The 27,154-nt window shown below is 44.8% G+C and overlaps 1 protein-coding gene across 1 annotated transcript in view; it reads left to right on the forward strand.

Moving 5' to 3' along the window:
- Window positions 1-27,154, forward strand: part of LOC138467284 (uncharacterized) — a 504,409-nt gene that overhangs the window by 72,878 nt on the left and 404,377 nt on the right. Inside the window, exon 4 of the mRNA XM_069607283.1 lies at window positions 12,143-12,207. Coding sequence (XP_069463384.1) covers window positions 12,143-12,207 — 65 coding nt within the window. The remainder of the gene's footprint in view (window positions 1-12,142; window positions 12,208-27,154) is intronic.

The raw sequence follows: 27,154 nt of genomic DNA on the forward strand, positions 1-27,154 counted from the left end.
GAAGAGTGAAATCATTCTCAAGAGACTAAACAAGAGTGCCGCAGCACCATTTAAAGAGCCTTTTTTTAAATCATGTATCAAAAGACTGTTGCTATAAGTACTCTTAAGAGAAGGGGGAATTCTTCAGACAAGTTACTTTTCATAGTGGTAGGGTCAGAAAAGACTGACTGATGAGTATCCTATTTAATAACACAGGTAGGGACCAATCATAGAGATAGAGAAAGTTAGGCTTTATCCTTTTACTTTAATAAATAGAGTACACCATGACCTCAATGATTATTTTTTCTTCATCTGACTCACCACACAACTGAAGTGTGTTGTGGTGGAAATACATCCTCTGCTAAATATGGGGGTAATGTTAAGCATGATTGGGAAAGGAAGAGTGTTTTCAAAATTAGATTTGTCATCCGCACATCACCAAATTGTTTTGGAGCCAGTTGTGTAAATTCCCAGCCTTCATAATGCATGAGGGAGTATTTCCATTTCACAGAATGCTATCTGGGCTTTTGTCATCCTCATCAGTTTTCCAAAAGGTGAAGCATATATTGTTTGGTGACATGCAGGGTGTTCTGTGCTTTCAAGACAAAATATTGATGTTTGGGAGGTTTGCTGAAGAGCATGACGTCAAATTAAAAGCAGTTTTATGAGTATTGGAGGAGAGAGGTTTGACGTTGGGTAAGGAGAAGTATTTTTTAGAAATCAAGTTTTTGAGTATTTGATACATGACGTACCGCAAGAGGGTGTGCAGCCGAAAGAGGAATTGGTCGATCGCATCAAAAAATGAAGACACCTGAAAATAAAGGGGAGTTGCTTTCCCTTCTAGGTATTGTAGAATTCTATCAACAGTTTTTGAAAAATGTTGTCAGAAAAGTGGTGGAAATTAGGTAGTTGTTGAGGAAGGAGGTGGAATTTCTATGGAATTGGAGGTTTGAAAGCCAAATTCGTCAAGAAAAAGGATGAAAAAGATTTGCCAGTTCCATTATCGCTATATAAGACATATATTATTACAGTTGATGAAAGTGATGTGGGACTGGGAGCAGTGTTATCTCAGAGGAGCGAAGGGGGAGAAGAAAAGATTATTATACATGCGTTATGTATTCTGAAGGGAACTGCGAAAAGATATTCAGTAATTAAAAAGGAAGCGTTAGTATATCATTGGGTGTTGGAGAAATGTTGAAATTTTGTTTGGGGTTCTGATTTTGTTCTGTGTATGGAACATCGTCCTTTAAATGCAATGTTTGAGTCAAAGGGAATAGATAAAATATCAAGACGGTGGGCAGGATGGGTAGCCAGGATGCAGTGCCATTCATTTAGTGTGTAGGTAATTGCAGGAAAAGATAATGGGGGTCATTCCGAGTTTGGAGACAGCCATGGTGCCTGGTCCTTGGTGTCCGAATTGGGACTTACCGGGACATTCCAACCTATGCAGACCCGGTAAGTCCCCATTTCAAAAACCATTCCCCATTCCCATTTGTGCCCCCATTGGGCTCAACAGGAATGGGAAAGGAGCTAATAACGGGCCCAAGAATTGCGGCGCATTATTAGCTCCATGGTCCCTTAACGGGTCCCGCTAAGGCTGGATGATAAAACCAGCTGGCCCTGTCGGTACCCACTAAGGGACGTTGTAATAGGGCGATAGGGGGTTAACGGCACCGGCATCCTTACCAGTGCCGTTAACCCCCTACCGCCAGGGTCGGAATGATCCCCAATGTCTTTGCTGATTGCTAGTTATGTTTAAATGGAAAGGATGAAGTTGGGCGGAGGAATGGTGTGAGCAAATATTTCTGACTAATGATGGCATTATCAGTAGAAGGTATTGTGAGGGGAGTGAATAGAAGTGTTCCAGGAGGATGTAAACAATGTTACAGCAATGCAAGGGCTACAATATGAATGAACATGTAAGGCTAGGATGGCAGGAGATGTGAGAGCATATTGGGAAGTTTGTGACGAGTTGAGTATTGAGAATGGGATACTTTACTGATCCGGAAAAGTTGTTGTTCCAGTTGGATTGCATACAAGTTTGATAGATTTGGCGCATGTGAGGCATGTTGGCATTTCCAAAAAGAAAAGGGGTGCTGAAGGCAGATTATTGGTAGCCAGGGCTAGATAGGATGGTAGAGAAATAATTGGATGTTTGTTTGGAGTCTGGGAAAAAGTGGTTTAGAAATTATGTGTATGTGCAAGGTCCATGATTTGTTCTGATGTTCCTTGGCATGTGTAGGAAGCATTGGCGATAGATATTTTGGGTCCAATTGATGTTGGAGGCAGTTGTGGAAAGTACATTATAGTAGTAGTAGATTTGTTGTCTCAGTGGGTGGAGATAAAATGTGTCTGTCAGTCAAGTGCAAGAACAAACATGAAGTTCTTAGGGGATATATTCAGAAGGGAGGGATTTCCGATGTATGTGTTGATAGATAATGGTGCAAAGTTCTGTGGAAAGGTGATGGAAGAATATTTGAGGGTGTGTGGGGTTAAGAATAAGAGGACATAGTTGAATCACCCTGAGTGTAATCGTTCTGTCGAAAGAGTAGATAGGTGTATAATGGAGGCTGTTAGGATGGCTGAAGTGTGTGGAAAAAGAAAAAAGGAAAAAGAAAAAATGATAAGGTGGAAGAGAGATTAAGAGGGCTGAGTATTTTGGCGCATGTTGTAAAGGGTGAAGGTCCATTTGAACTATTGAAAGGACAAAGCGGAAACTCTCATGTATGCCCAGCCTGGCTGGGTTTAGCTAAGTGTAAAGAGGTAGATTTCGGCAAGGTGAGGAGAAGGTGTAAATGACACAAAGAGATGACGAATGAAAGGAGTGACGTGAGAAGAGGTGTGCAAGGTTTAGAGGTGATTGAATAAGAGTTAAAAAATGAGATATAAAAAGGAAGGGAGAGGTGTTGTATAGCGATCCTATGCAAGTGGAAAATGTCTGTGCAGGAGCAGTGAAGCTTAGTGGTTGCCAAGTGTGGAATTTGGTGAGAGTGGTGAAAGTACAGGCCATTGGAGAAATGAGATGACATCTTGTTGGTGTTTAGGAAATAAAGAAGGGGTGTGTGATATAAATAGAAATTTATATTTACGCAAGGGTGGTTGTTTTTGTGTGTGGGTGTGTATGTGTGGGGGTGTGTGTGTGTGTGAGAGAGCATTTTGGAAGGAGGGAATGATAAAGGAAAATGTTCCAGGGAAAGCTATTAAAGGTGGAAGAGGAAGGAGACAGTGTGTGGTGCGCTCCACGCATCTTATTTCTGGTATCATTCTTGAATAAATGTACCTAAAGAAGTAGTGACAGTCTCAGCACTGCATATTGTAGGGACAATGGATAGGAAGTTGCCTGTTGATTCTCCTGGAGGAAGAGCAACACCTCCACAGCCCTCCACATGTGGTCCCCTGGGAATGAGTGCTTCAAAGGCAGCACTGACACAACAAATATGCTCTCACACTAGCATGCTGGCCACCGGAGTCCCTGTGAAGTCAGAGGACATGGCACAGAGGTAGAGCTAGAGTAGCTGCAGGAGAAAGTTAGGCAAAGAGAGGGGTTCCACCATTTTAGTTTGTGCTACGGCTCTTAACCTCCTATGTTCTCTCTTTCCTGCATTCAAGGCAGGCTAGATATGATGTCAGGAGGAAAGGACACTTGTAACAATAAATCTGATTGGACCTCTTATAGCCGGCTTGTTTTGGACCAATCCCCTGGGTATTCAACCTTTATAAGGAGGGGTAACCACCCCCTCAGTTGATTCATTTTTACAGTCTCACAAGAAGAAAGATTAATTGGAACTCTGTTAGGGATGCAGCCTATTTCATAGTCCCCTGCCATAGAGGTGAAGACAGATTGCATCCAAGCAGAGTTAAGCTTTGGTACCTAACCATCAGTAAGAAACATAGGGGTGACACTGATATGGACCAAGGACTCTCTGCTGCCTGTTCACTGGAACCAGGATCTTGCTAACTGGATGGAAGGACTCCCTCCAGGTCTCAGACACTTTGCTGAATTAGAATTGTGGAACCAAGGACTTGCATCGTGCCGAGGCACCATGGATTGGGCTTCTCAGCAAACCAGAAGATAAGCAAATGAAACCCTGCTTCATCAGCTCTAGATTCTTCCAAGCCGGTTCAACCTTGATTGATGCACTTCCAGCCACTACAGGATCCACAGTAACACTTTTGGCACCTTACACATCTTCGACTTGCTTACCTGCACTTCAAGCCATTCAGAAACTGGCTCGCCCCATTGTAGTAGACCACCTCATCTCAATTCGATTGCCACCTCAACTCCATGGAAGTAACTGATATGAATGCTAACTCAACCTGCTGGAAGCCCTTAATTCGCCTGTCTCAAATTCCGAGTTGACCCAGCAGAAGCATTGTTTTACCGCCAATTTAAGGGCAACCTCAATCCATTCAAAGCCATTGACTTGTCCATCAGAAAGGCTGACTCCACTCGACAGGAGCCCTCATATCAAACCGACTTGTCGGAGACTCACCAGCTGAACAGCATGAGTCAAATTTCTTGACCTCTGCTCAATCACAGTAAAAGTTCCTAATAGTCCGGCTTAATGCATTTCAGCACCCAAGACAAGAACTAAATGTATTTAAGGGACCATACTGACTTTAAGTCTGCCTACGTTTCCCTAATGAGAACATGCCCTTGAACATTGGCATTGCAGCTGAAGTCCTTTTGCTGAACACCGCAATTTATCAATCTAGAGTGCTCTTCCATTGCAAGTCTCGAAATTCTATGTGTTTCTCTTAGAGGTGTGTGTCTTTAGTGTTTTAAAGAATTGATTGCATTGCTTGATTTTATCAAAGTTGCTATTTTCATAGAACCTTTATCAGACAGTCTTATTTTGGTACTACAACACTATATATTGCTGTTTTGTCTTGCAATTGAGTCCGTACACTTCCATAGTGATGATGTAGCCTGCCTCTGGCAACTTTACAAATGGAGACTAAGGATGTATACCTGGCACACTGTGCCTATTTCACCTTTATTGGGTTCACTCAGGTAGCACTCGGGACATTGTTCAGTAGATCGGGCCAACATGCCAGATAATTGCCCAACCGGTTTGATGTCCATGAAAAAACAGTGAAAACGGACATTTACCACAGAACCGCGAGCAGGCAACTGAAGTCCAAGTATTAGCACTGATAATGACTCTGAGAGGTCGAAACACGTGTTGGCTGACCACTTAAGTCACACAAATAAAATGCACTCAACCCACCGCAAACAAGAATGTGAAGTGTAATACTTTAAGTGCATGGTAGCTGGGTTTAAAATCAAATACGTTCAAGTCTTAGCCCGAGGTATGGGCAACACCTCTCCTACCCGTGACCTTGCAGCCAACTAACTCAAACTCACTAGAAATACCGAAGTGCAGTGCACAGTTGAGTCAAATCCTAATCTCCTAACGTCTCTGCTTACATATTATGTAAGAAAGCTTGATCACAGTCCCATTGTGCAGTGGGAGCCAGTGCAGACCGCAAGAGATGGGAAATGGGTGCTCATATTTCCATGCAGCTAGAATGAAATGGCCTGTGGAATGAAGGACCTTTTTCAAAAGAGATCAATTAAGAACATGGAAAGCCAATCCAAATAAATCACGTTACCCATGTTACTCCTGTAAAAAACATGTCTCTGGCAGTGGTGTGATAGATAGTAGTGGTTTTACTGTCCTTCTGAGGAGGTGTGAAAGGGAACAGGATCCTACATTGGAATGCACTCCAAACCAAGAGATTTGACTGAAAGCACTTGAGTTGGAGTGATCCCAAGAATAGAAAGTTAAGATTGAACAGGTAAGACAATACTAGACAAAACAATTATTGGACACCAAACACAGTCAAACAAACCCCTTTTAACAATACTATCTAAGAAAGTGAGTAGACATGCAGTTGCCAGCAGCACAAGGACAGTGCCTGAGGTGGAAGACATCAGCTGGTGATGGCACCCAAAGGTGCACTAGATCCCCATCGGAGTCCCGCAGACAGATGCTCAAGCTGTACACAGCATCTTCCAAGAGCTCTACGTAGCGTAGATATTAAATTATTGGGACGTTTTTTTACAAATTTTGGAAGATAGGATCATTCCCAGGGCATGACACGTGTCATAGAGCTAAGGCAGGACCTGCAGAACCAAATTTAGATTAAGTGTGTTTGACCAGACAGAAACAAGGTATATCGCTTCAAGATATAACACCTAGTCTCCATTCTGGTGTACGCAATGGAAATCAGTTTCCTGTTGGCGAACATGTCAAGCACCATTGATAGATAAAGGAGTGGGAACTAACAGGCATCTCTGCTGTCAAGCATGCATACAGTGTTGCTAAACACCTTCATGGTAGACATGCTAAAGTGATTCTACAGAAACAAGCCAGACCGATGGGAGCAAATATGATCTTGTGATAAGAGCTGAGATTGCCATTGGCTTGGTTTAAGAAATTGGTTGGAGAATGTGAAGTCTGTAATGGGATGGTCGTTTCTTAACTCTCTGTTTTACTAGAGTAGTATTTGCCATGTTTTAATTCTTTAGCAATGACACCCAGAAACAGAGGGGCATTCACCTAAGGAAGTATAAAGCACAAGAGGCATTTAGAAGAAGTTTTAGAAAGCAGGAATTGGTCTTCAGAATAAAGTGTAGGACCCCATCGATGATATACAAATGTCCACAATTCAGCAACGAGTCAAAGTTGAAAAGTCAACTCTTCTGAAAACTAAAGTTTGAAAGAGGGCTGCAGTTGGATTGACAGGGGAGATGTGTATAATGTGCAAGTGAAAAGTTGTATACTGAGAAGAAAGTAACGTTGTTCTCCCTCTCCACAGGATTTTCAGGAAAATAGAATTAGAGAAACAACTTAGGCATTTCTTTGCAACCCCTGTAAAGATCACACGATCAGGCAACATTGGAATTGTGCTGCCACCTAGTTTTGCTGATGACCCTTAACTAAAGAGATTGGAATTTCATGGATACCAGATAGTGAATTATTCCATCATAGCTTCTCATGATGACGAATAGGAAGTCAAAGGTGGCACTGGAGATGTGTGCGTAGACCTAGAGGTGCACTCGTATGAGAAGGACATTTACTAGTAATACTATCTATAAACATCATTCGTGGATGCGAAAAGTGATGCTTCATCCAGCAGTTTCTCTTTCCAAATTTGAAGGACACGTTTTAAGTAGTCAGAAGCAATACGTTTTGCAGGGCTCAGGTAAAGAAAAGATGGCAATGGTGCCACTGGTTAGACACGGATTAACAAACCCTATGGTTTATAGTTTGGGCTTTTCCCGAGGTCATGTGTATGCTTTTTCAAGACATTCACCATTTGCCAAACTTTACCTGTCATAGGCACACATGATTGGCTGGGTATTGTGAACCTCAGTTACACCTCCACTCTGTATGCTTTACCGACACTTCCCAGCCCATCCACTGTAGCTGCATTCATACACTCCACCACATTCCTGCAAGGAATATTTGATATGCAGTAATTAGGCCAGTTACACTTCTCTGTTTCACCAATGTACATGACAGCGGTTGTCAATCTGCGGCTGTGCCAGCAATCAGCCACAACTAAAACAAGCATTGGAAATGCCAACACTGTGGGCTTTTGTGTAGACATTGGAAAAGCACTTGCCAGGCACTGCCATAGTCCTATTAAATGGCCATTGATGGTAGCTGCTCCAAAATGATGCGAGTACCCGGGCATATAATGGCAGTGCCTTGCAAATAAATGCCTAATACTTGTATACCAGCCAAAACTGTTGGCTTTGCCAATGCATGTTTTAACAGATCTTCATTGAAGGACACACATAGTGCTTATTTAGTGGCTGAAGGCAGACCTGGTTAAAACATTTGAATTGCAACAGTAGCATGTTTACAGCTACAATTAAGTCATTGAGCCTCATTACAGGGTTGGCGCTCCAGTAATAATGGTACCGGTAAGGCATTACCAGCATCCATTACCGGGCCGTTGTATTAGGACCCTAGAGGCCGGTACTACCGGCATCGACAGGGACCCGCTGTGGCCATGCACCACCATACCGAGGTGCATGTGAGCGTGCTGGCGCCGTGCCAGTAACACCGGCATGCCGCAAGGAAGAGGACATTACGAGCAACACGGACCAGCAAATACTGGCATCCAGATGCCAGTAAGAAGCGCCACCATGATGCCACCAATACCGACATCGCGGATCACCCGTTCACAGCAATATGCTGTATTCCCAACTGCCACAGGTGCCCACAATCAGCACAGGTGGAGGCAATGGAGTTTGGGCAAGCACAAAAGGAGCAGACCCACACACCACACCTCTTCCCACACCAAAATGATCCCACTTGCTGTTGCGATTTTTGGGGCTGAGGACATGACTGTACTGCTACTCCACGAGCAGCAACTACAACAGGCACTACAGAGGAGACGCAGGAGGAGAAGAAAGGTGAGACAGGCCCAGCAAGTCCCCCCAGTGCAGGCAGTGGTTCCACGGAGGTAGCCACAAATACCTTGCATCAGGGCAATTCCATTCAACCTAACCCCTGTGCAGATACACACCCTGTACCACCTGGACTGGGACACCATCACCTTCATTGTGGACATGATACACAACAACATAGTAAGCCTGATTGAAATCCGCACCGCCATCCCCCCTCAACTGAAGGTAGTGTCTGTGCTCCACTTCCTGGCCACAGGCACCTACCAGCACACATTTGGGCAGCTGCATGGCATATCACAAGCTTGTTTTTCACGCATGCTGAACCAAGTGCTGGATGCCCTCCTGAAGCACACAAGGGACTACATATCCCTACCACAGACTGCCCAGGAGCTGAATGACACAAACCTTGATTTCCATCACTGACAGGCATGCCAAATTGCATTGGTGCCCTCGACTGCACCCATGTGGAATTGGTGGTCCCACATGCCATGGAGGTGGTGTACCTCAATCATAAACTATACCACTCCATCAATGTACAGATGGTATGTGACTCCAGCAAGATGATCACACATTGCTGTGCCCGATACCCCGGATCAACTCACGCAATGGTGCTGCAGAACTCCCCGCTGCCCCACTACATGGAGCGACATGCTGCATAACGTGTCTGGCTGCTGGGTAAGTCGGCTGACAGGCCCATGGTAGTGAAATGGAGGGGTATGCCTACACCACCTGGGTGAGTCTGGGGGGGAGAGATGCATATACTACCTGGGTGAGTCCGGGGGGGGAGATGCATATACAACCTGGGTAAGTCCGGCGGGGGGGGAAGAAATGCACATACCACCTGGGTGAGTCCAGGGGGGGAAAGATGCATTTAACACCTGGGTAAATCCGGGGAGATGCATATACCACCTAGGTGTGTCTGGGGTGGTGACTGTACACTGTCCATACAGCAAAACAGCAAAACACTGTGCCCCTTAACATCCCAACCTGTACATGACACTGAATATGTCATCCACCTCCCTCTGGCGGCACACCAATGCCAAAATGTCAGACTGGCAAGCAGCCCACACCCCTCATCATGTCCATTGCACATCATCAGACCGTACCCTAAGCAACACAATTCAGCAACATGCAGTCAGTAAGCAAAATATCCACGACCGCATCAAAGCACCACACAGGTCATGCATCCATGAGTGCGCATGGATAAATCCTACCCAGGGAACCCACTGATTTGTATTTGTATTTTATATATTTGTACAGCGCTCCAGGCCCGAGGGCAACCGGGCGCATTACTTAGTTACAGGCAGTTACAGGCAGAGGTATTTACATTAAATATACAAGATAAACATTACATAAACAGGGGTATGTGAGTTACACAGGGCTGTGCAAAACTGCACGGCCGGATATGATACAAAGGTTACAATGCCATAGGTGGAGGATATGATACAAAAAGGTCTACGAATGCCATAGGTAGAAGTTAGAGTCAGTGTCATGCAGAATCGTGGGTGGACAGCCAGGCTTTGGCTTTGCGCTTAAAGGCTGGGAAAGAGGGTCCAGCGGGTTGGGTAAAGCATTCCACACCTTGGCTGCCAAGACAGGGAAGCTGCGGCCGCCTGATCTTTGGAGCTGGTGGTGGCGGACTGTGTCCCATCTGCCTCTGCTTCCACTACAGTGGACACGTCCTGTGTTTCAGTTTCCTCATGTGGTGTCTTGCCTGTTATTTGGCTGTCCTGTGGTTTGGCCTGCGTTATTGGTGGTGCTTTGTGTGGCAGTTTGGGCATCGGAATGGCCCTCGATGTTGATTCCTTGGTGCCATCATCCCTGGGCCTGGATTTTTTAACAGGTGTCCTGGCCTGTGCAGCTGCAACCTGTCCGTCACTGTCAGCATCCGTGCCTGTGGGGGACGAAGAGAGGCAGGACATCAGTGATGGTAGTACGCACATCATGCATACATTGGTGTTAGTGCAGTTATTCCCATTTTATGCATTGCATTCTTGCAGTTGTGGCAGACATGGTGCTTGCAATAAGGGGGGGTTATATTGGCATACATCAGGTTCTCACATTTCTGTGGTGGTGTCTGCTGTGGCACCTACCATTGTGTTGTGGTTTGTGTGCTCTGTGACACATGCAGTTTTGCTGTGTGTAGGGTGTCATTTGGGTATGGAATAAGCATGCATCATACATGTTAATGTGACAGTGTTTGGGCCACCATCTGAACAGGGATATGTCCATGTGTGTATGATAGGTCATGCATTGCCTTACTGCACAATAACATTCGCTGGCCTACATCCTGCTTTAGTTATCTATGGTTTGTGGGGACACTCACTTTCATCTGCCGATGACGGTACTCCCAACTCAACATCTCCTAGTCCTTTGATTCCCTCCATGTTAATGGTTGTACTGTATGTCTCTTCCTACCTGGTTAGTTTGGCGGGAGAGTGGTCGCCGCCGCCTGTTGCCAGCCCCTGACTGCGGTTGGCCGACAATATATTTTTGACATGGAGGTGGAGATCGTCCCACCACTTCTTTACATCTTTCACAGTGTGGGCGGTGGTGTCGACCGCACTGACCTTCCTGGCCACTTCCTCCCATATTTTCTTCTTGCAGATTTGGGCGGGATGCCTCAGGTCTGCAGCAGACACTTCATCTGCATCTTCAACCAATGTGTCCGCCAACATGTTGAGCTCATCATCGGCGAACCGCTTCTTGCACAGCCGGGGTGTGCCTTTCCTGGTAGCTTTAGCCATTTTATACAGGTTGTGTGTGCTCTGTAGTCAGTACAGGTCCTGTGTTTGGAGGATTGCAATAGATTGTGTTTTTAAAGATAACCACCAGTGCATTTCCCGTTCCGGCGCGATGACGTTACTTCTGGGTCCGGTATTGATGTACCCGGTAATGCCATTAATGGTATTACCGGGCTCGTTGTTTAGGGCTGGTTGGAGGCGGTGGCGGCATCAGCGCATTACATGATGCCACTATCGGGGGTTTGAGGGTTGTTAGTGGCATGGCGGTACAAATGTTACCAGCATGCCGGCATGCACGTGCACGCACTCTCGTAATCGGCCGCTATTTGCGGTGTCAAGCCTACTCGGACGCGTTATTACCATATGAGGCCCATTATCTCTCATGTGTCTGCTTTGAAAAAATACTGGCAGACACTATAAGCACAAAGGTTGATGGTAAGGCTTGAACAAGCTAGCTCAAAGAGATTGCAGGAGGATGCGCTTTAGGCACAGAGGTGAAGGAAGTGGGTGGGAATGGCCATAGGGATTAGCATGGCACAGGAAGCCAATGGGGGTGTGAGGTAAATAACCAAACACCTAAAAGCTTTGTGCCCCGTCCCATATACCATTTCTCCCTAGCTGTACACTTATTCAATCGCTTGGGTTTATAGGTGGCACCTTATCACCATCTAATTGTCAAAACTAAAAAGTCCCACATAGTGATCATTCAATCAACTGGGGTCGGCTGAGAACATTGCAATGGCTTTTTAGATAATGCATTTTTCCTTCGGAGTTATAATATCGCAGAAGCTGTGCACGTGGTACTTACTTACTGTATGTATTACCTCAATTTACATCGTTACTCTTATTATCATTGTCAGCATTAGTGCTGCAGAATAAATATACCGTTTTAAATGACCGAAGAAGCAAATGTATTTCTTTGTTAAAACATACAGTTGAATTCATGCTTAACCAATAAACACAACTCTCGGAAACCTGTCTCTTTTCTTAGGGACGACATAGCAGTGAATAAGACAACACACAAGAAGTCAGAGCTCATGAGTATAACTGTAAAAGGTAAGACAAAACAACATGGAGTAGATTAAACCAGTCACACGGGTCGAACGTTGATTCTGTGTAAGCAACCAGCGAACATTTACATCAAGTAAGTAGAAACATAAGACATGTTTTGCTATGAAATGAGCTGCCAAATTTCTAAGTAAACACATCAATATTAATTAAGAGTGCCAGAAAGCAGACATTTATACGCGGTGATTTGTAGCTGTTCATGTAGTCATCCTGTCGGCGTTGTCAGAAGTCCTCGGAGAGCCCCCCCCAAACCCGCCAGGCCTTCGTCTTCGATTCCATGAGATATGTGGGGAGATTTGCACGGGGAGGCATCCTTTGCAGAGCCAAATATGGAAGCGTTAGCAAAAGGTATTATAAATACAGCGAGGGACTCATAGGCAAATGCCAGATAAGAATGATATGTTTCTGAAGCAGGGTGGCCTACATCTGACCCTTGCGAGGAGCAGAATGCGTGTTTGTGCTGAAAAGAATGGGATATACCATGTTTAGCAAATCAGCATAGGCAGTGCTATATATATCGTTTTTTTAAAGTTAGCTGCTTTCATTTGTCTAGTGCGATTTTCATGTTTGTGCTATGCTGTGGTCTGCAGCCTGGAGAATTGTCTATCTTGACTTGAACAAATTATGTATAACATAGCACTAAGGGAGCGTTTGGCTTAGGTTGCATACCCACAATGCCTTCCTCATGGGGCCCTCAGCTGGAAGTGAACATACAGTGATGGTAGCTGGATGTCGCTGTTACATGTCTGACTTGGCTCAAATGGCTTATTCAACGTTCATACAAACTTTTAAAGAGATGATATTTGCGAAAAGCCCTCAGTTACACGATCATTTTGCTAAATGTAGGTTGCTTCATGAATGAAGTCTATTTAGAGCACTAAGTAACTCCCATCTTGTAACATGTATCCCGGCAATATGGAGGTTCCTCATCTCAAGCTGCTGCCGGGCAGAACAAATGGCGCAGCTTGTTATTTCAACCATAACACATTTAGAAAAAACACCTTCTTCCAACAAGATGTGGAAACAAAACAATTTACTTCCTCATTGCTATAATTACCCAAGCTACCCATTCAGTTCTTCCTGTGGAAGGTGCCCCGTTGGGCCTGGTTCACCACGAGCCCCCTCCCCCACAGACTACACAAGATGAGCTGTTCTCTGTTTGGGCTCCGCGCATGCTCTGGTGCATCGCAGGAACACCCCGTTTATTCACATGTGACAGAGTTACATCACTCTGTTACCTTAAAGCAACACACCACACACCTTCTTTTTCATAACAACAAACAGTGATGAAAAACTTGCCACCCCATAAAATTGACAATTAAAAATAACACAATAACAGAATCACTCTGAGCAACGTCCAGCGCACACTTCAGGTGTCCATCACAGAGTAATTGAGGTGGGCAAGTCTCCCCCTCACAGCATGTTGCAGATACCGCCAGCCCCCTTCCCATCTTGCCCTCTCCTCACTTGCTTCCCCCTGGTTCAGGGAGATATGAGGGCGGACAGTTCCTCAAAGTTCGTCAGGCTCTTCGGCACAACCTCCTCCGGGGGATATGCCTAGCTGCCAGCTCTCCCAGATCCTCTTGAAGAAGATCGCATTTCTCGTGACTGTGGCATTTCTATCAGATGAGGTTACCATTGATCCCTTTACTGCCACCACATCCATGGGGTTGGGCTCATAATGAACCAACAGCTTCCCTTTGCTCTCCTATTTCTCACGATCACCTCATCTCCCTCCACGAGCTGATGCAGCCTGAGTCCTCGTCTGATGTTCTCCCCTTCATTCCTGGCTCTTCTTTCCTCAGCCACTCTGTCATCCTTAATCACTGCTGTATACCGGTCCCCAGTGCCTGGCAGCAGACCTCTCGGGCATCTCTTGAACGTGGCCTCTGCCGGCGCAACCCCGGTTTAACAGTGGGGAGGTCGTCCGATACTCTTTCAAAAACTGATAGAGAGCCCTTTTGAGACACTGTTGTTGGCCATGGGCAGTGCGGAACACCTTATTGAGGGTCCTCATGAAGCGTTCCGCTTCTCCATTTGCCCTCGGCCAGATCAGCATTATCTTACAATGGTGGATTCCGTACTCCTTCATGAGCTGGCTGAAAGTCTCCCCATGAAATGCGGCCTGTTGGCATAGCACACCATCTGGGGCAGGCCGTGAGTGGCAAACACCTTTTCCAGTGCTGCTGCCACGTCATCAAATGCCACTGATTCCAGGAATTCTACTTCTGGGTACCTTGTCCATTGATCAACCACCACCAGAAAGGGCATGTCCCTTTCTGTTGAGACAAAGTCCATATGTACTGTCTCCTGACGGCTGTGTACTTCGGGGCATGGACTCGATCATGGGGTCTCTTTGTGCCAGGGCAGCTGCCTGACACCATATGCAGCCTGTTACAAAGGTTCCATGTCATTTAATCGCAGGATTCTTTTTGCCGGGTTTTTTACTGCGAATTTATTATCGAAAAAAACACACATTTTTAAAAAAATTATTTTTGGGGGTCCACCCCAACCCCCATTCCCTTTCAGTTTATATCTATTACCAAAAACCCACATCCCATATATATCATTTTTTAACCTCCCCCAAAAAAATGTGATGTTTTTTTCGATAAAAAGTTCACAGTAAAAAACCCTGCGAAAAAACGTCCCTCGATGAAAGGATGTTGTACTGTTACAAACGGTTCATAGTGATAATGTCGAAAAAAAAATGTCGAAAACAATAATGTCGAAATCCTATACATATAATGAAAAGAGTCAATTTTTAGAAAAAAAATGTCGAAAAAAAATGTCATTTAGCACTATCACTAAATACATGAACAAGAAGAGCTCCCCCAACACCCCCCTGCCAGTCCCCCCACCCCCACCACCCTCGCACCCCTCATACTCAACACATTTTAATTATATATTTTTTTATTTATTTATTCAATAAATAAATAAACAAGGAAAATATCATTTACTAGGGGGGTCCCCTCCAACCCCCCTCACCAAACACCCCCCTGCCACCCCCCCACCACCATCTCACCACTCATATTCAACACATTTTAATTATTTATTTATTTTTTTCTAAACATTCAAAAAAATGTTGAAAAAATTCGACATTATTGTTTTTCTACATTATTTTTTTCTACATTTTGTTTGGACATTTTGACTGTCGACATTATTGGATTCGACATTATCACTGACCACCGTTACAAACTCCTCCAACTTCCTTTCTAGATCCAGAAACCAGACTTTCAATATCAGATGGGCCTTCGTTTTGGCCATCCCCTGATGTCCCTGCAGGGCCAGCACAATCACCTGCTGGATCTTACTCACAGATGCCATCGGAGTTGCATTTTTTCTGGCACCCACGAATGGGCAATAACCGGGTCATGCCAAGCTCGGTGGACCCGGTAATTTCCCATTTGTGGATGCCGGAATCAAGGGCGTCTTGATCCCCATTCTGCCCCATAGGGCTGAATGGGTATGGGGGCGCTGGATGCACCGGCACATTCAGAGTTGTTACACCCACCAGGAAAAAAACAGGAAAAAACTGGCACGTGAGACGACACCCGCAAGCAGAGCTCGTAGTATGACGGTCCGGGAACTACAGCACCGGCATGCTTACCAGTACTCTAGTTCCCGGACCGCCATGCTCGTAATGAAGCCCAGTAGCTTTCCTTGTCAGGCTCCTTAATGGCTCAGACCACATGGCTAGATTCCTAATAAATCTCCTGCAGTACATTACCATCCCCAGGAAACAGCAGACCAATGTAACTTTCTCCGGGGGCCTGGCATCCATGATTTCCTTCACCTTTTCGGAGATCAGGAGACACTCATCCTTCCTTAAACAGAAAGCCAAACAAATCAATACTTGTCTTGAGAAATTCTCACTTCTCCTTATGCAGCGTGGGGCCTAGGGACTGGATGCGTTCAAGCGTCTTCACTATGCTTGCCATGTGTTTGACTTCAGACCCTGCGAACACCATAATGTCATTGCTATTGTTTATGACACCCTCCAAGTCTTCTAAAGCATCCCATATGATATTTTGAAAAACCTTGGCACCCGAAGACACACCAAAGCTGAGGCACTTGTATCTGTACATCCTTTGGTGGGTTGTGAAGGTGGTTATATACCAGGACTTGGGGTGCAACACAACCTGGTGGTACCCATGCCTTCAATCAAGCTCCGAAAAAAACCTGGCACCTTGCAACCCAGCGATGATAAAGTCAATTGTGGGGGGTAGATGTCTTTCCCTCTTTATCGCCTTGTTTGGCAGCCTCATGTCCCCACAGATTCTGACCGATTCAGGTTGCTTAGGCTTCCTCGCAATGACAATAGGTGACACCCAGTGCGTTGGCCCTTCCACCTTATCGATGAAGTACAGATTGATGTGATTCTCTGGTTCCTTACCCACAAGCTCTCTCCGGTGAAACAGAACTCTATGATGTTTCAGAGCAACTGGGCAAATCGATTTGTCTATATGCAGTCTAATCGGGTAACCCACCAGCTGACTAATTCCGATGAACACATCTGCAAATCTCTCAAGTATCGCCTGTACATCCTCGATGTTCACACTATAAGCAAAATTCACTATTCCAAGAGCCTCAGCTGCGGCCCAGCTAAACAGGGCATTGCCACAAAAAGCCTGCCCTTATTCGAACTGGATAGTATATATACACTAGTATATATACACGTGTTGAGGGCGGCCAAACAAGGCCACCACACCCATATATTCAAGGAATCATAAAGCTGATGCCACTCTTGTAAAGTTTAGCAAATTCATTTTAGTTTTACAAAAACAGGTGATTTAATATTTTTCGGAAGGACCTGGGACCCCTCTTTTGCTGCTCTGCAGGGCTCTGCTACGCTCTGCTGGGCCCTGCTAGGCTCTGCTGGGCCCTCGACACTCAGAAAAATACTTAGACAGCATACCATGAGACGGAGACAGGCTTTGTTCATGGACATCAGGTTTATTCATGCCAGACTGACACACACACTGCATTGTTGTCAAGTACAGGAACTCAGCCACCGTGCTGAAGATGGAGCTGTTTAAATACGTATTCTGAGAATGAGAGTCAGCAGCAAAGCTCTCCATTGGCATTAATCTCACACCTGGCGATTAGTCATTCTATGTTTAACCTTCAATTTGAGATACATTTTGGCACGCGCCACTGGATTTCCCGGTTCAGCGACCCTTATTTGGTCATGCAGCTGTGTCCTTTTGCTTACGAAACCCAGACACGGCATCATTAGCTGTCTGGTCTCAGGCTGCTATATGATTCCACGGGGAACATTGGCAAGATTAGGGCTCTGTGGCCTTGAAACATTTTGTACAGGAGGCTGACTCATTTCAACACTGTCTGCAAAGATGAGCTTCATTAAATACCTTGTATTGGTCATTAAAGGCAAGGTTTGAAAAGGGTTGGCTAGTATACAAAATAATGAATTATTTTATGTCTGGTCATATTTAAACACTTGGTTATTTTCTACCCGATTTTTATAGTACATTTCCATATCCTGCCCTTCTCGATACATCATTCATAATTTAAAGCATTTAACACATTTATGATTTTATAAAACACAACACAATTTAAAGCACTATGATTTCAGTATTTTGCATATTTGAAGGCCTTGCTCACCCCACATGGATTTCTATGCCTAGTTTAAGTGGGGGGGGCTGCATTCAGTTGTCGGTACCTCCTCTTTTTCTCGGTACCTCCTGTACAATACAGAGAATCAAACAAATCAATGCTCAACAGGACAAGAGATATAGCAACTATTTATTTATTTGAATTTATATAGTGCACAAGTGTCCTAGAGCATCGTGGCGCTGTTAAAGAAAGCCTAGCTTAGTTACATAAGTGCTTGAAAGACATGAGAACATACAAGTTGCCTAGCCCTGGTGTCAGGGTGGCTTACTTAATTGCATAAGAGCATAAGGATGTAGTCAAAGTAGATGGCACAAGCATGTTGCCTTGTACCGTGTTGCAGGGAGGTGGCATAAAGTTGCAAAGTCAAAATGGTGGCACAGAACATGATGCCTTGCACTAAGTTGCTGGGAGGCAGCTTGAAATGCATAGTCAAAATCAGTGACACAAAAAATGATGCCTTACCTAAGTTGCAGGGAGGCAGCTTGAAGTGCATAGTCAAAACCGGTGGCGCACAACATGATGCCTTACCCCAAGTTGCAGGGAGGCAGCATAAAATGCAAAGATCAGATCAATGGCACAAACCTGATGCCTAGCATCTATTACATGAAGCGGCATACGGGTGTGGCGGTCAGGTAGGTGGGTTTTAGTTAGGGAAGGGTGTGCAAGGGGTGACACAGAAGGTGGGGAAGTGGGCACATCAACAGGGCGACCATGGGGAGGATGAGGGAGTACAAAACATAACGGGTGACCATGGGGAGGGTGGGGGATACTAGAAACATCGGGCAACCATGAGGAGGGTGGGGGGGATACTAGAAACATTGGGCAACCATGGGGAGAGTGGGGAGTATACTTGAAACATCAGGTGACTGTGGGGAGGGTGGGGGGATACTAGAAACATCGGGCGACGAGGCGGAGGGTGAGGGGAGTACAAAGCATAGCAGGCAACAATAGGGAGGGTGTGGGGAATGCACAGTAGAACAACACATGGATTATACATAACTTCAGTGAATAGTCAGGACCAGTAATGAGGAACTTACAGAGCACAACAGTCAAGCATGGATATGCATGGAAACAAAGTCATAATAGACATGCTAAGGATTTGAAGAAGTAGAGAGAGGTCTAAGTAGCTTGAGCAAGGATAGGAGAGGAAGCACCAGCATTTGATACCTTAGAGTCTGGGGTAGAGTCTTGGGGGCCATCGGGTGTACTTGTGCATTGTTGTGTTTGGCAAGTTGTGGGGAGCAGGGGTCCAGGAATCAGTAACCAGGGTCGGCCAGGACAGCCCAAGACAGGCATTAGTCTTATACCACTGCCTTTGGCTAGTGCCGGCTCTGCCTCCCCTTTCCAGCCCCGGTGTCTGGGCTGGAGATGATAGTCGCTCCAGCCAATGGGCATCCCTGATGGTGCAGGGCAGTTGCAGGGCAAGATGTTCATGGCAGCAGGTCATCTCCCGCATGTCGTCCATCTTAGAGTGCACGAAACAGCATTCCATGCGAATGCAAACACATCACTCTCAAAGTGAAATGAAGGGTGACTGCTCTCCTGAGCAGGGGACGCGGAGTGTGGCCAAGAAAGGCAGTAGCCTTATGCTGCTGCCTTTGGCTAGTGCTGGCTCCGCTGCGGTTTTCCGGCTCCGGTGTCTGGGCTGGAGATGATGGTCTCTCTAGCCAGTGGGCAACCCTGTTGGTGCAGGGATGTTGCAGGGCAAGACGTCCAACTATACAAGTAGTTGATAAACTGAACGGAGATTGTAGTCAAAGATATTTAGTGTAAGACAGACATAAAACAATGCAGTCCCAAACAATCTTATGGATTTGTATGATTTGATTCATAAAAAAAGTTGATTTAAACAACTGAAGATGGTGGCAGTGTTTGCATTAAACACTGGGTGAAGAAATGTCGACACAGATGTGTTTTGGCCATGAGAAGTTGGTTTTAGTGTGCTTGGAGTTGGATGGCCTTCATCAGGACAAATGGAAAAGTATGGTGTTGGAGCAATGAATGTTTGGTCCTGTTTTGCTCTGCCTTCAAAAAGAACAGAGAAGAGTGTCTAAGGGTATGTGTGGTCATTTGGATCAGTAATTAAGTATTTTAATAAGGCACTTAATGCTACCTGTTTTGAAAGAGGCAACCCTCCCCCGTACAGGGGGTTGGTATTCTTACTGTGTTGAATTAGTTTGACATGGCCCAGTGGAAATCCACTTCAAACATTGTGGTAGGTTCCGACCAAGGTGCACCGTAGAAACTTCGAAGCTTGAACTTGTTAGTGCAGGTATTGCTGAAAGATAATGATAGTGTCCGCGGTTTGTCCAAAGTACACAAGTAATCCCCCAACAGTATTCGATTTAAATTGGGATGGTTCATGCGTGATGAGAACGATCATAAAATAATAATTAATGATCAATAAGTGCAAAGCCCATGGAGTGTACTGAGTCTAGGCATGCACTATGATGGGAAGGGTGTGCTGGCCATGTGCCTGAACCCAACAGAACCCCCCCACCGAGAGTAAAGAAGCGGGTGTCCAGGCGATGGTGGTTGTTTATAGTAATTTCACTGTATGGTATACATTTCAGAATAATCAGTTGATGTATAGTGCTTGTAGAAAATGCTTCGGTGTGAATAGTTAATGACCTTAGTATCGAGCGTGTAGGTTTCCTGTGGCACTGAGGCGTGAGCAATCTGTTGCTCACTACAAAAAGATCCCAGTGCCAATATGGCCTAAATAGGGCTGAGAACGGAATGATGCGCCTACACAGTTCTCCCGATACCGGCAGACAACTGCCGTGGAGCTGGGAGAATGATTGTGGACCGCGTGTGATCAGCGTCTATGTACATCATGTGTGTCTCCTGGGGCCTGGGCCCGTACCTATGTTGCGATCGAAATACAATCGAGATCTTACCTATGCACCGTAGATTAAGTGGATCCATGATTCTGCCTGCATACCCGAACTGCTATGGGCCATGTGCTCTAGCAATGAAAAAGCTGGGCTGTCTAAGCCTCGTATTCAAGAGTTACGATGTGTCCATAACCTAGGAAACACCAAAGCACTTGCTTAGCGGCCATGTTGGAAAGGTTTAGGAAGGGGCAAATAACAAAGTAGTTATTGGATGCACATGGGATATGGACCTAAAAATGGGACCCATAGGTTATAAAGTAAATATCTGTTTAAAACTGAAAATGTTTACCGCACTATAAATGCAAAGAAGAAAATTAGAGTGTGAGTGTGATGATTACGGTGATGCAGGGGGCCTGAACTCAACTAGTGTGGCTGCATGTCATTATACTGAGGTGTTAGTGATACCTTGGTGTCTCTGCACTCAATGCCTTGGTGGGTTGAAAAGGATTTATACTACATTAAGTATACATTTTGACAAACAAGCCACCTTGTCCAGATGGCATACACTGTATGCAGAAATATATAATAACAGGTATCACAATTATGTCCAGGACGATCTATGGAGAACGTTTTTCGTGACAACATACATTATTACAATGAAAGTTCTTCAGAAAAAAAAAATCTCGCTGCATGTGAGGGCGCTAAGGTCTTCGTGATGCCGTAATGCACCTACATTCAATACCCTATTGGATGGAAAAGGTGTGATATTATATTAGGTGCACATTTAAGACAAAAAATTACATTGTCCAGGTGTCATACCCAGTAACAGAAATGTGTTGAATAGTATACCAGAGCACACCTATTTATCTGTGTAATATCCCCATACAGAAGATACATTTAATCAAAGGATATGTGGTTATGTGGAGCCCGGCCCTTATTGTGATTGGGTGATATAGACCATCATGCCCCCATAAAGTGTTTCCATTCAACCATGATATTGAGGCTGTTTTTTACCATGCCCAGGCGGTGTATCCATTTTGCTTTAGTCTGGTCAAAGCTCTGTTTACATCTGGTTGATACCCGGCTCATTTTCAGGCTACCCTCGACCTACTCCTGTTCTCCTTCCCTCATCTCTGACTGGCTGCCATCCAGGAATAGTGTGCCACCAACGACCTCTGCCTTAATGCCACCCACTCCCTCCTTCCCTGCAGCTCTCCAGGCCGCCTCTTTGGCCCTCCTCCCACCTGCAAGGCTAAAAACCTTGGGGTCAACTTCAACTCTGCACTCTCCTTCTCCCCTCACATCTCTGACGTCTCTAAGAAGTCACACTATCAGATGCACCTCCTTAGAGGTATTCTTCCTTTCCTCTCCTTCCCCCAGAAGCTCACTGTCTCCAGAGCCCTGGTCCTCTCTAACCTGGACTATTGTAACAGCCTCTATCTAAATCTGTCTGCCTCCACTCTCCGCTCTCTGCAACTTATCCAGAACAGGACTGCGAGACTTGTCCTTGGCCTCTAGCCCAGGGATCGTATCTCTCCAGGACTGAAATCTCTGCACTGGCCTCCACTGGCTGCGAGGATTAAGTTCAAAACCCTCTGCAGTGTACACAAGGCCTTCTGGGATCTGGGGCCGCAATACCTTCAACTCTCTCTTCCTAAATAACTTCCTTCTCGAGCTCTTCGCTCATCTGCCTCCAACTCCCTCAGGGTCAGTTGCTTCTCCAAGCAACGAGTTGGTGGCAGATCACACTCTGCGGCAGGGGCCTCTCTCTGGAACAGCCTTCCTGCCTCCTTGAAACTCGAGGAATTCCTGACTGAAATTGCACTGGTTACCTGGTCACCCATTCTGATCTCTGGCCCAGGCCCTGTCATTTGCCCAACTGCACTGCCTCCCTGGCAACACTTGCACATGGGGACCGTTTTTCTGTATCCCTACAATCCCCCTACTAGCACTTATATCTGCACTTCCTTGCACATGCCGATAGCTGGCTGTTTTATTTATCTTATTTATTCCACTTTCCCATGTACTGCACTTTCCCTCTCCCTTCCCCCCGCGCACTTTTCCTTTCCCCCATCCCCTGCACTTGCGCGATTTGAATGACACCTGGCCTAGTAGGATCGTTGTCTGTCCTCCCTTTGTTCCCCCTTGCCTCGTCGCGCCTTGAAACACTTGTGTATAGGCGCGTTATAAATGCCATATCATATCATATCTCCCCCTCTTTTCTGTGGGTTTATCATCTGCAGAACAAAGCATGTTAGATCCGAATGGACGGCAGCATAATGTTCAACCATGGGTTTATCTGGAACTTAGTTTTTTATGCATGAACAGTGCACTGAAATCTGTTGCTTTACCGGTCTAATGGTTTTGACAATATGTAGCAAGCCACAAGGGCACTTGATGACATAGATCACCAATTTACTGTTGCAGTTGGTGTGTACTTGCAATTCCCAATGAACATGTTGTTGTGCTCAAACACCTTCTTTGTATCTGTGAAATGACACCCCACACATTGGCCACATTTATAGTGACCCCTGACGGGTGCGAGCCCCCACAGGGTTCCTGTTGTGGGTGCCTTGGTAGGTTCAAGATAAGTGTGCACTAGTCTCTCTCTGAGGTTGTGGCTTTTCTTAAACACGAAACAAGTTTTTTTGGCTAGGCTCCTTGCATTCTTGATTAGGGCCAATGTTTATCTATGGTACTTTTGATCACATTACTCAATTACTCAGAGGGTTGTACGTGGTCACACATACCAATCTCCCCAATGGTTTGTATATTTTTTTTGTGAGGCAAGTTTCCCTGCAGGTGTTTGCTGCTTTCTTTCTGGAGGTCCATATGGATTTCTTCGGATAACTCCTATCCAGATCCTGAGCAGGGCCATCTTAAACCCTTTTGGGGCCCTGGGCACGGTCATCTTTGGGGCCCCTCTCCACCAAACCAAAGGAATTAAGGGATGAAGAATATTGGTCACGCCCCCCCACCCCCACCCATCGTGCTCACAACCTATAGGTTGATATGCTGTGTCGCAGCACAATAAGCACGTTTACTCCCTTTAAGTCCCCTTACCCTCTTCATTCAGAATGATAAATAAGTAACATTTGAAGACCAACATTAGCAGTCTACGAAGAGGTTACTGTTCTAGTACATACAGGATACTTTTGTATCAATAACATATCCAGGAAGGTATGCAGCCTGTAGTATTAATGCAGGACCATATGTAAACGGTACATGTAACCCATAGTAGACAGAGAACTCACATTAGCTGCCTCACAGAATGCAAAAGTGCTCATGCACAGCTAGAGACCACTAATTGGAAGTAAGGAGAACGCTACACATAGCGTAGCATGGATAGTGGAAGCAGATTAGAAGCTACCAGGAAGGTGTCTTTATCCAGACAGACTGAGATTAGAAGTGGGATATAGTGATACCATTAGATATCAAAGGAACACACTCTTGTTTTGTGCAATATAAATATGTTCACTATTAACACAGTGAATCCATGAATAAGGCTTTTATGATGATCAGAAATCACTCTGACGGGCTGACAATTTTGAAAGGTTTAGAGACTGGTAATATTGAGAGGTTAGGCAATACAAGATGAAATGAGATGCCCAGGATCACACATTGGTAAAGGGGTGAAGCTGGGAGTTGTGCCAACTCTGCAATTTCTGCATTTGAACACTTTCTTTTCCAGTTCTTACCATGAACTAAAACAATCTCATTTTATTTAAAAAAACGAACTTGGAAAATACATAAATCACATTACCAAACATAACTATTTTTAAAAAAAATATTATAGAAGGGTCTTATGCAAAATAGGAATGATTCTAGCTTCATTCTCTCCATCATCAAGGGAAGTATACAAGAACCAGCATACCAATCAATGTGATATAACACATTTTATCTGGGTTTGTCTTTTGTGTTTTTAAAACTTTAAATGCTTCCAAAACAATGGCTTGTGACATTTTCATTTATAAACATGCATAAAAACCTTTGACTTTTACCAAAAAGCAAACTGTTTCTTTTTTTTTGTCAAAGAAGCAGACCTTAAAATATGCTTGCATGAGGCCTGAAACATATGGTCCTCTCTCTGTCTACCATCCCTTCCACCCAAATGGCCTACATAAGAAGAAAGATCAAGTAATGGGCTAAATGATACTAGCAGCATGCAAGAGAAGGCAAACCTCACAGAAGAAGCACAGAAATGTAAGATATATTAGATGGTTTGACCAGGATCACTGTATCGTCTACTGGCAAATCCAGGATACAAACATGAACGTTTTTGTTCCATAGTCTTGAAATTGAATACTTATCACCTCTTGGTCTAACGGTTTATGCCATAGTTGGAGGCGATTGCCTAGGTTTTACAACACCCCATCTGAACAAACCAATTTCTAGACCTTCACAATACGGATGATATGTTCCTTTTTATAGCAACCCCTATCTTGTGCAGGTACATTGCAGATAATAGCAGATGTTCTGCAAAACCAAGTACATATGCAGGAAGGTTTAGAAACTTCAGACATAGGAAAGGCTTGGCTAAACTTGCTGTAATGTGATATTCTAATTGTGCATATTAACCCATATCTCTACAATGAGTGCTTCACACACTGATCTAACTTCTGAAACATTGGGGCACTCAATTTATCAATATGCATTTTACCATTGCCTTTTGCACACGATCAACATAATTCCCACAGGAAGGAAAGAATGCTACAGAGTTGTGCAATAAGGAACACACAAGCTATGTATACCACAGCGAACACAGAAAGCAATACATGATAAATTGATAAGACAGAATGTACTTGTCAAAACAGAAAGGAAATGAGTTTAGAGCCTCAGCAAAACCCTATAGAATATCCTGACGTGTGCTATTTAAGACTGGTGAACAATAGAATCTTACTTCAGATTAGCTGGCCTTGTGGGCCCCCCTTCCAAGGTGGGGGCCCTGGGCAAGTGCCCCTTTTGCCCTCCCATAGAAACGTCTCTGATCCTGAGGAACTGTCCGTATGGAAGTTTGTATTTTAGACCTGCCATATGGCAGCTGAAGAAATGCAATAAGCTATTCCAGTTCATAGCCTTCCGTAACAACTCAATCTTGAGGATGGAGCCTGTTCTGTATATGTGGAGGTCCAGGAAGTCAACTGAGTGAAAGTCCCACTGGATAGTAAACTTGATATGTCTATTGCACATGTTCAACCATTGATGAAAAAGGCATTGCTCTGCGGACGAGCCACCGTAAATCAGGAGTACATCATCAATATAACGGCACCACACCAGTATGTTGTCCCTAATAGGGTTGGTGTTGGAATAGATGTGGTCAAGTTCATATTGAGCCATGTATAAATTGGCCACGCCTGGCACAAAGGTAGCCCCCGTACACACGCCTTTTGTCTGTTTGCATAGTTGGTCTTTGAACAGAAAGACATTTTCAGACATGGTTAATCTGACACATTCCAAGATAAAAAGCATTGGTACAGTTAACTTATCTTGTCTGGAAGCCAAAACCATTCTCAGTGCTTCCAGACCTTCTTGTTGCGGGATTGAAGTGTATAAAGCATCGTTGGGGGGGGTATCCACGTACTGGACCTTAAGGGTGGTCTAGTACCCAAACCTTCCCTTGGTTATCATGTTTTCACATTAGGATTTGGGCATTTTTATTTGAAATAGTTTCTTAAAAAACAGAGGTTTTGGAAAAAGTGAAGCAATATTGACTTTATTAGGTTTCCCTTGAGGGCAGGTTTTTCTTAAAAGACCCCCACTGATGCCTAGTTGCTGTCTTTACTAGGAGGTAAAGACAGCAACTAGGCATCAGTGGAGGTCTTTTAAGAAAAACCTGCCCTCAAGTGTATAAAGCCTCAGCATCGAGGGTAGCAAGAATGAAGTCTTTTGGTAGATTGATGTTTTTTAAGATGTTCAGTGTGTCCGTAGTGTCTTTTATATAACATTTCATTTTTGCCACAACCGTTTAAAGAAGAAATCTGTATACAACCACAATGGTTCAAGAAGAGAGTCACATGCCGAGACTATCGGTCGTCCAGGGGGGTTTGTTGGATTTTTGTGGACCTTGGGAAGTATGTAAAAAGCTGTGTTTCTGGCGTGTGTCTTGTTAAGGAAAGTTCTTTTATCCTCACATATCCAGCCTTCTTCCTCTATGTGTCGTGTCCAACTCTTGATCTTATCTTGGAGCCTTATGTTGGGATCATGACTCAACTTCACAGAGGGTTGCCTCTTTCAAAATAAGTAGCATTAGGTGCCTTACTAAAATACGTAATTACTGATCCAAACGACTACACGTACCCTTGCACACTCTTCTCTGTTCTTTTCATAGGCAGAGCAAAACAGGACCATACATTCATTGCTCCACCACCATACTCTTCCATTTGTCCTGATGAAGGCCATCCAACTCCAAGCACACATAAGGCAGCTTCTCATGGCCAGAACACATCTGTGTCGACATTTATTCC

This window comes from Ambystoma mexicanum, chromosome 4q (genome assembly GCF_040938575.1).
Source record: "Ambystoma mexicanum isolate Mex_15411 chromosome 4q, UKY_AmexF1_1, whole genome shotgun sequence".
Taxonomy (NCBI): Eukaryota; Metazoa; Chordata; class Amphibia; order Caudata; family Ambystomatidae; genus Ambystoma; species Ambystoma mexicanum.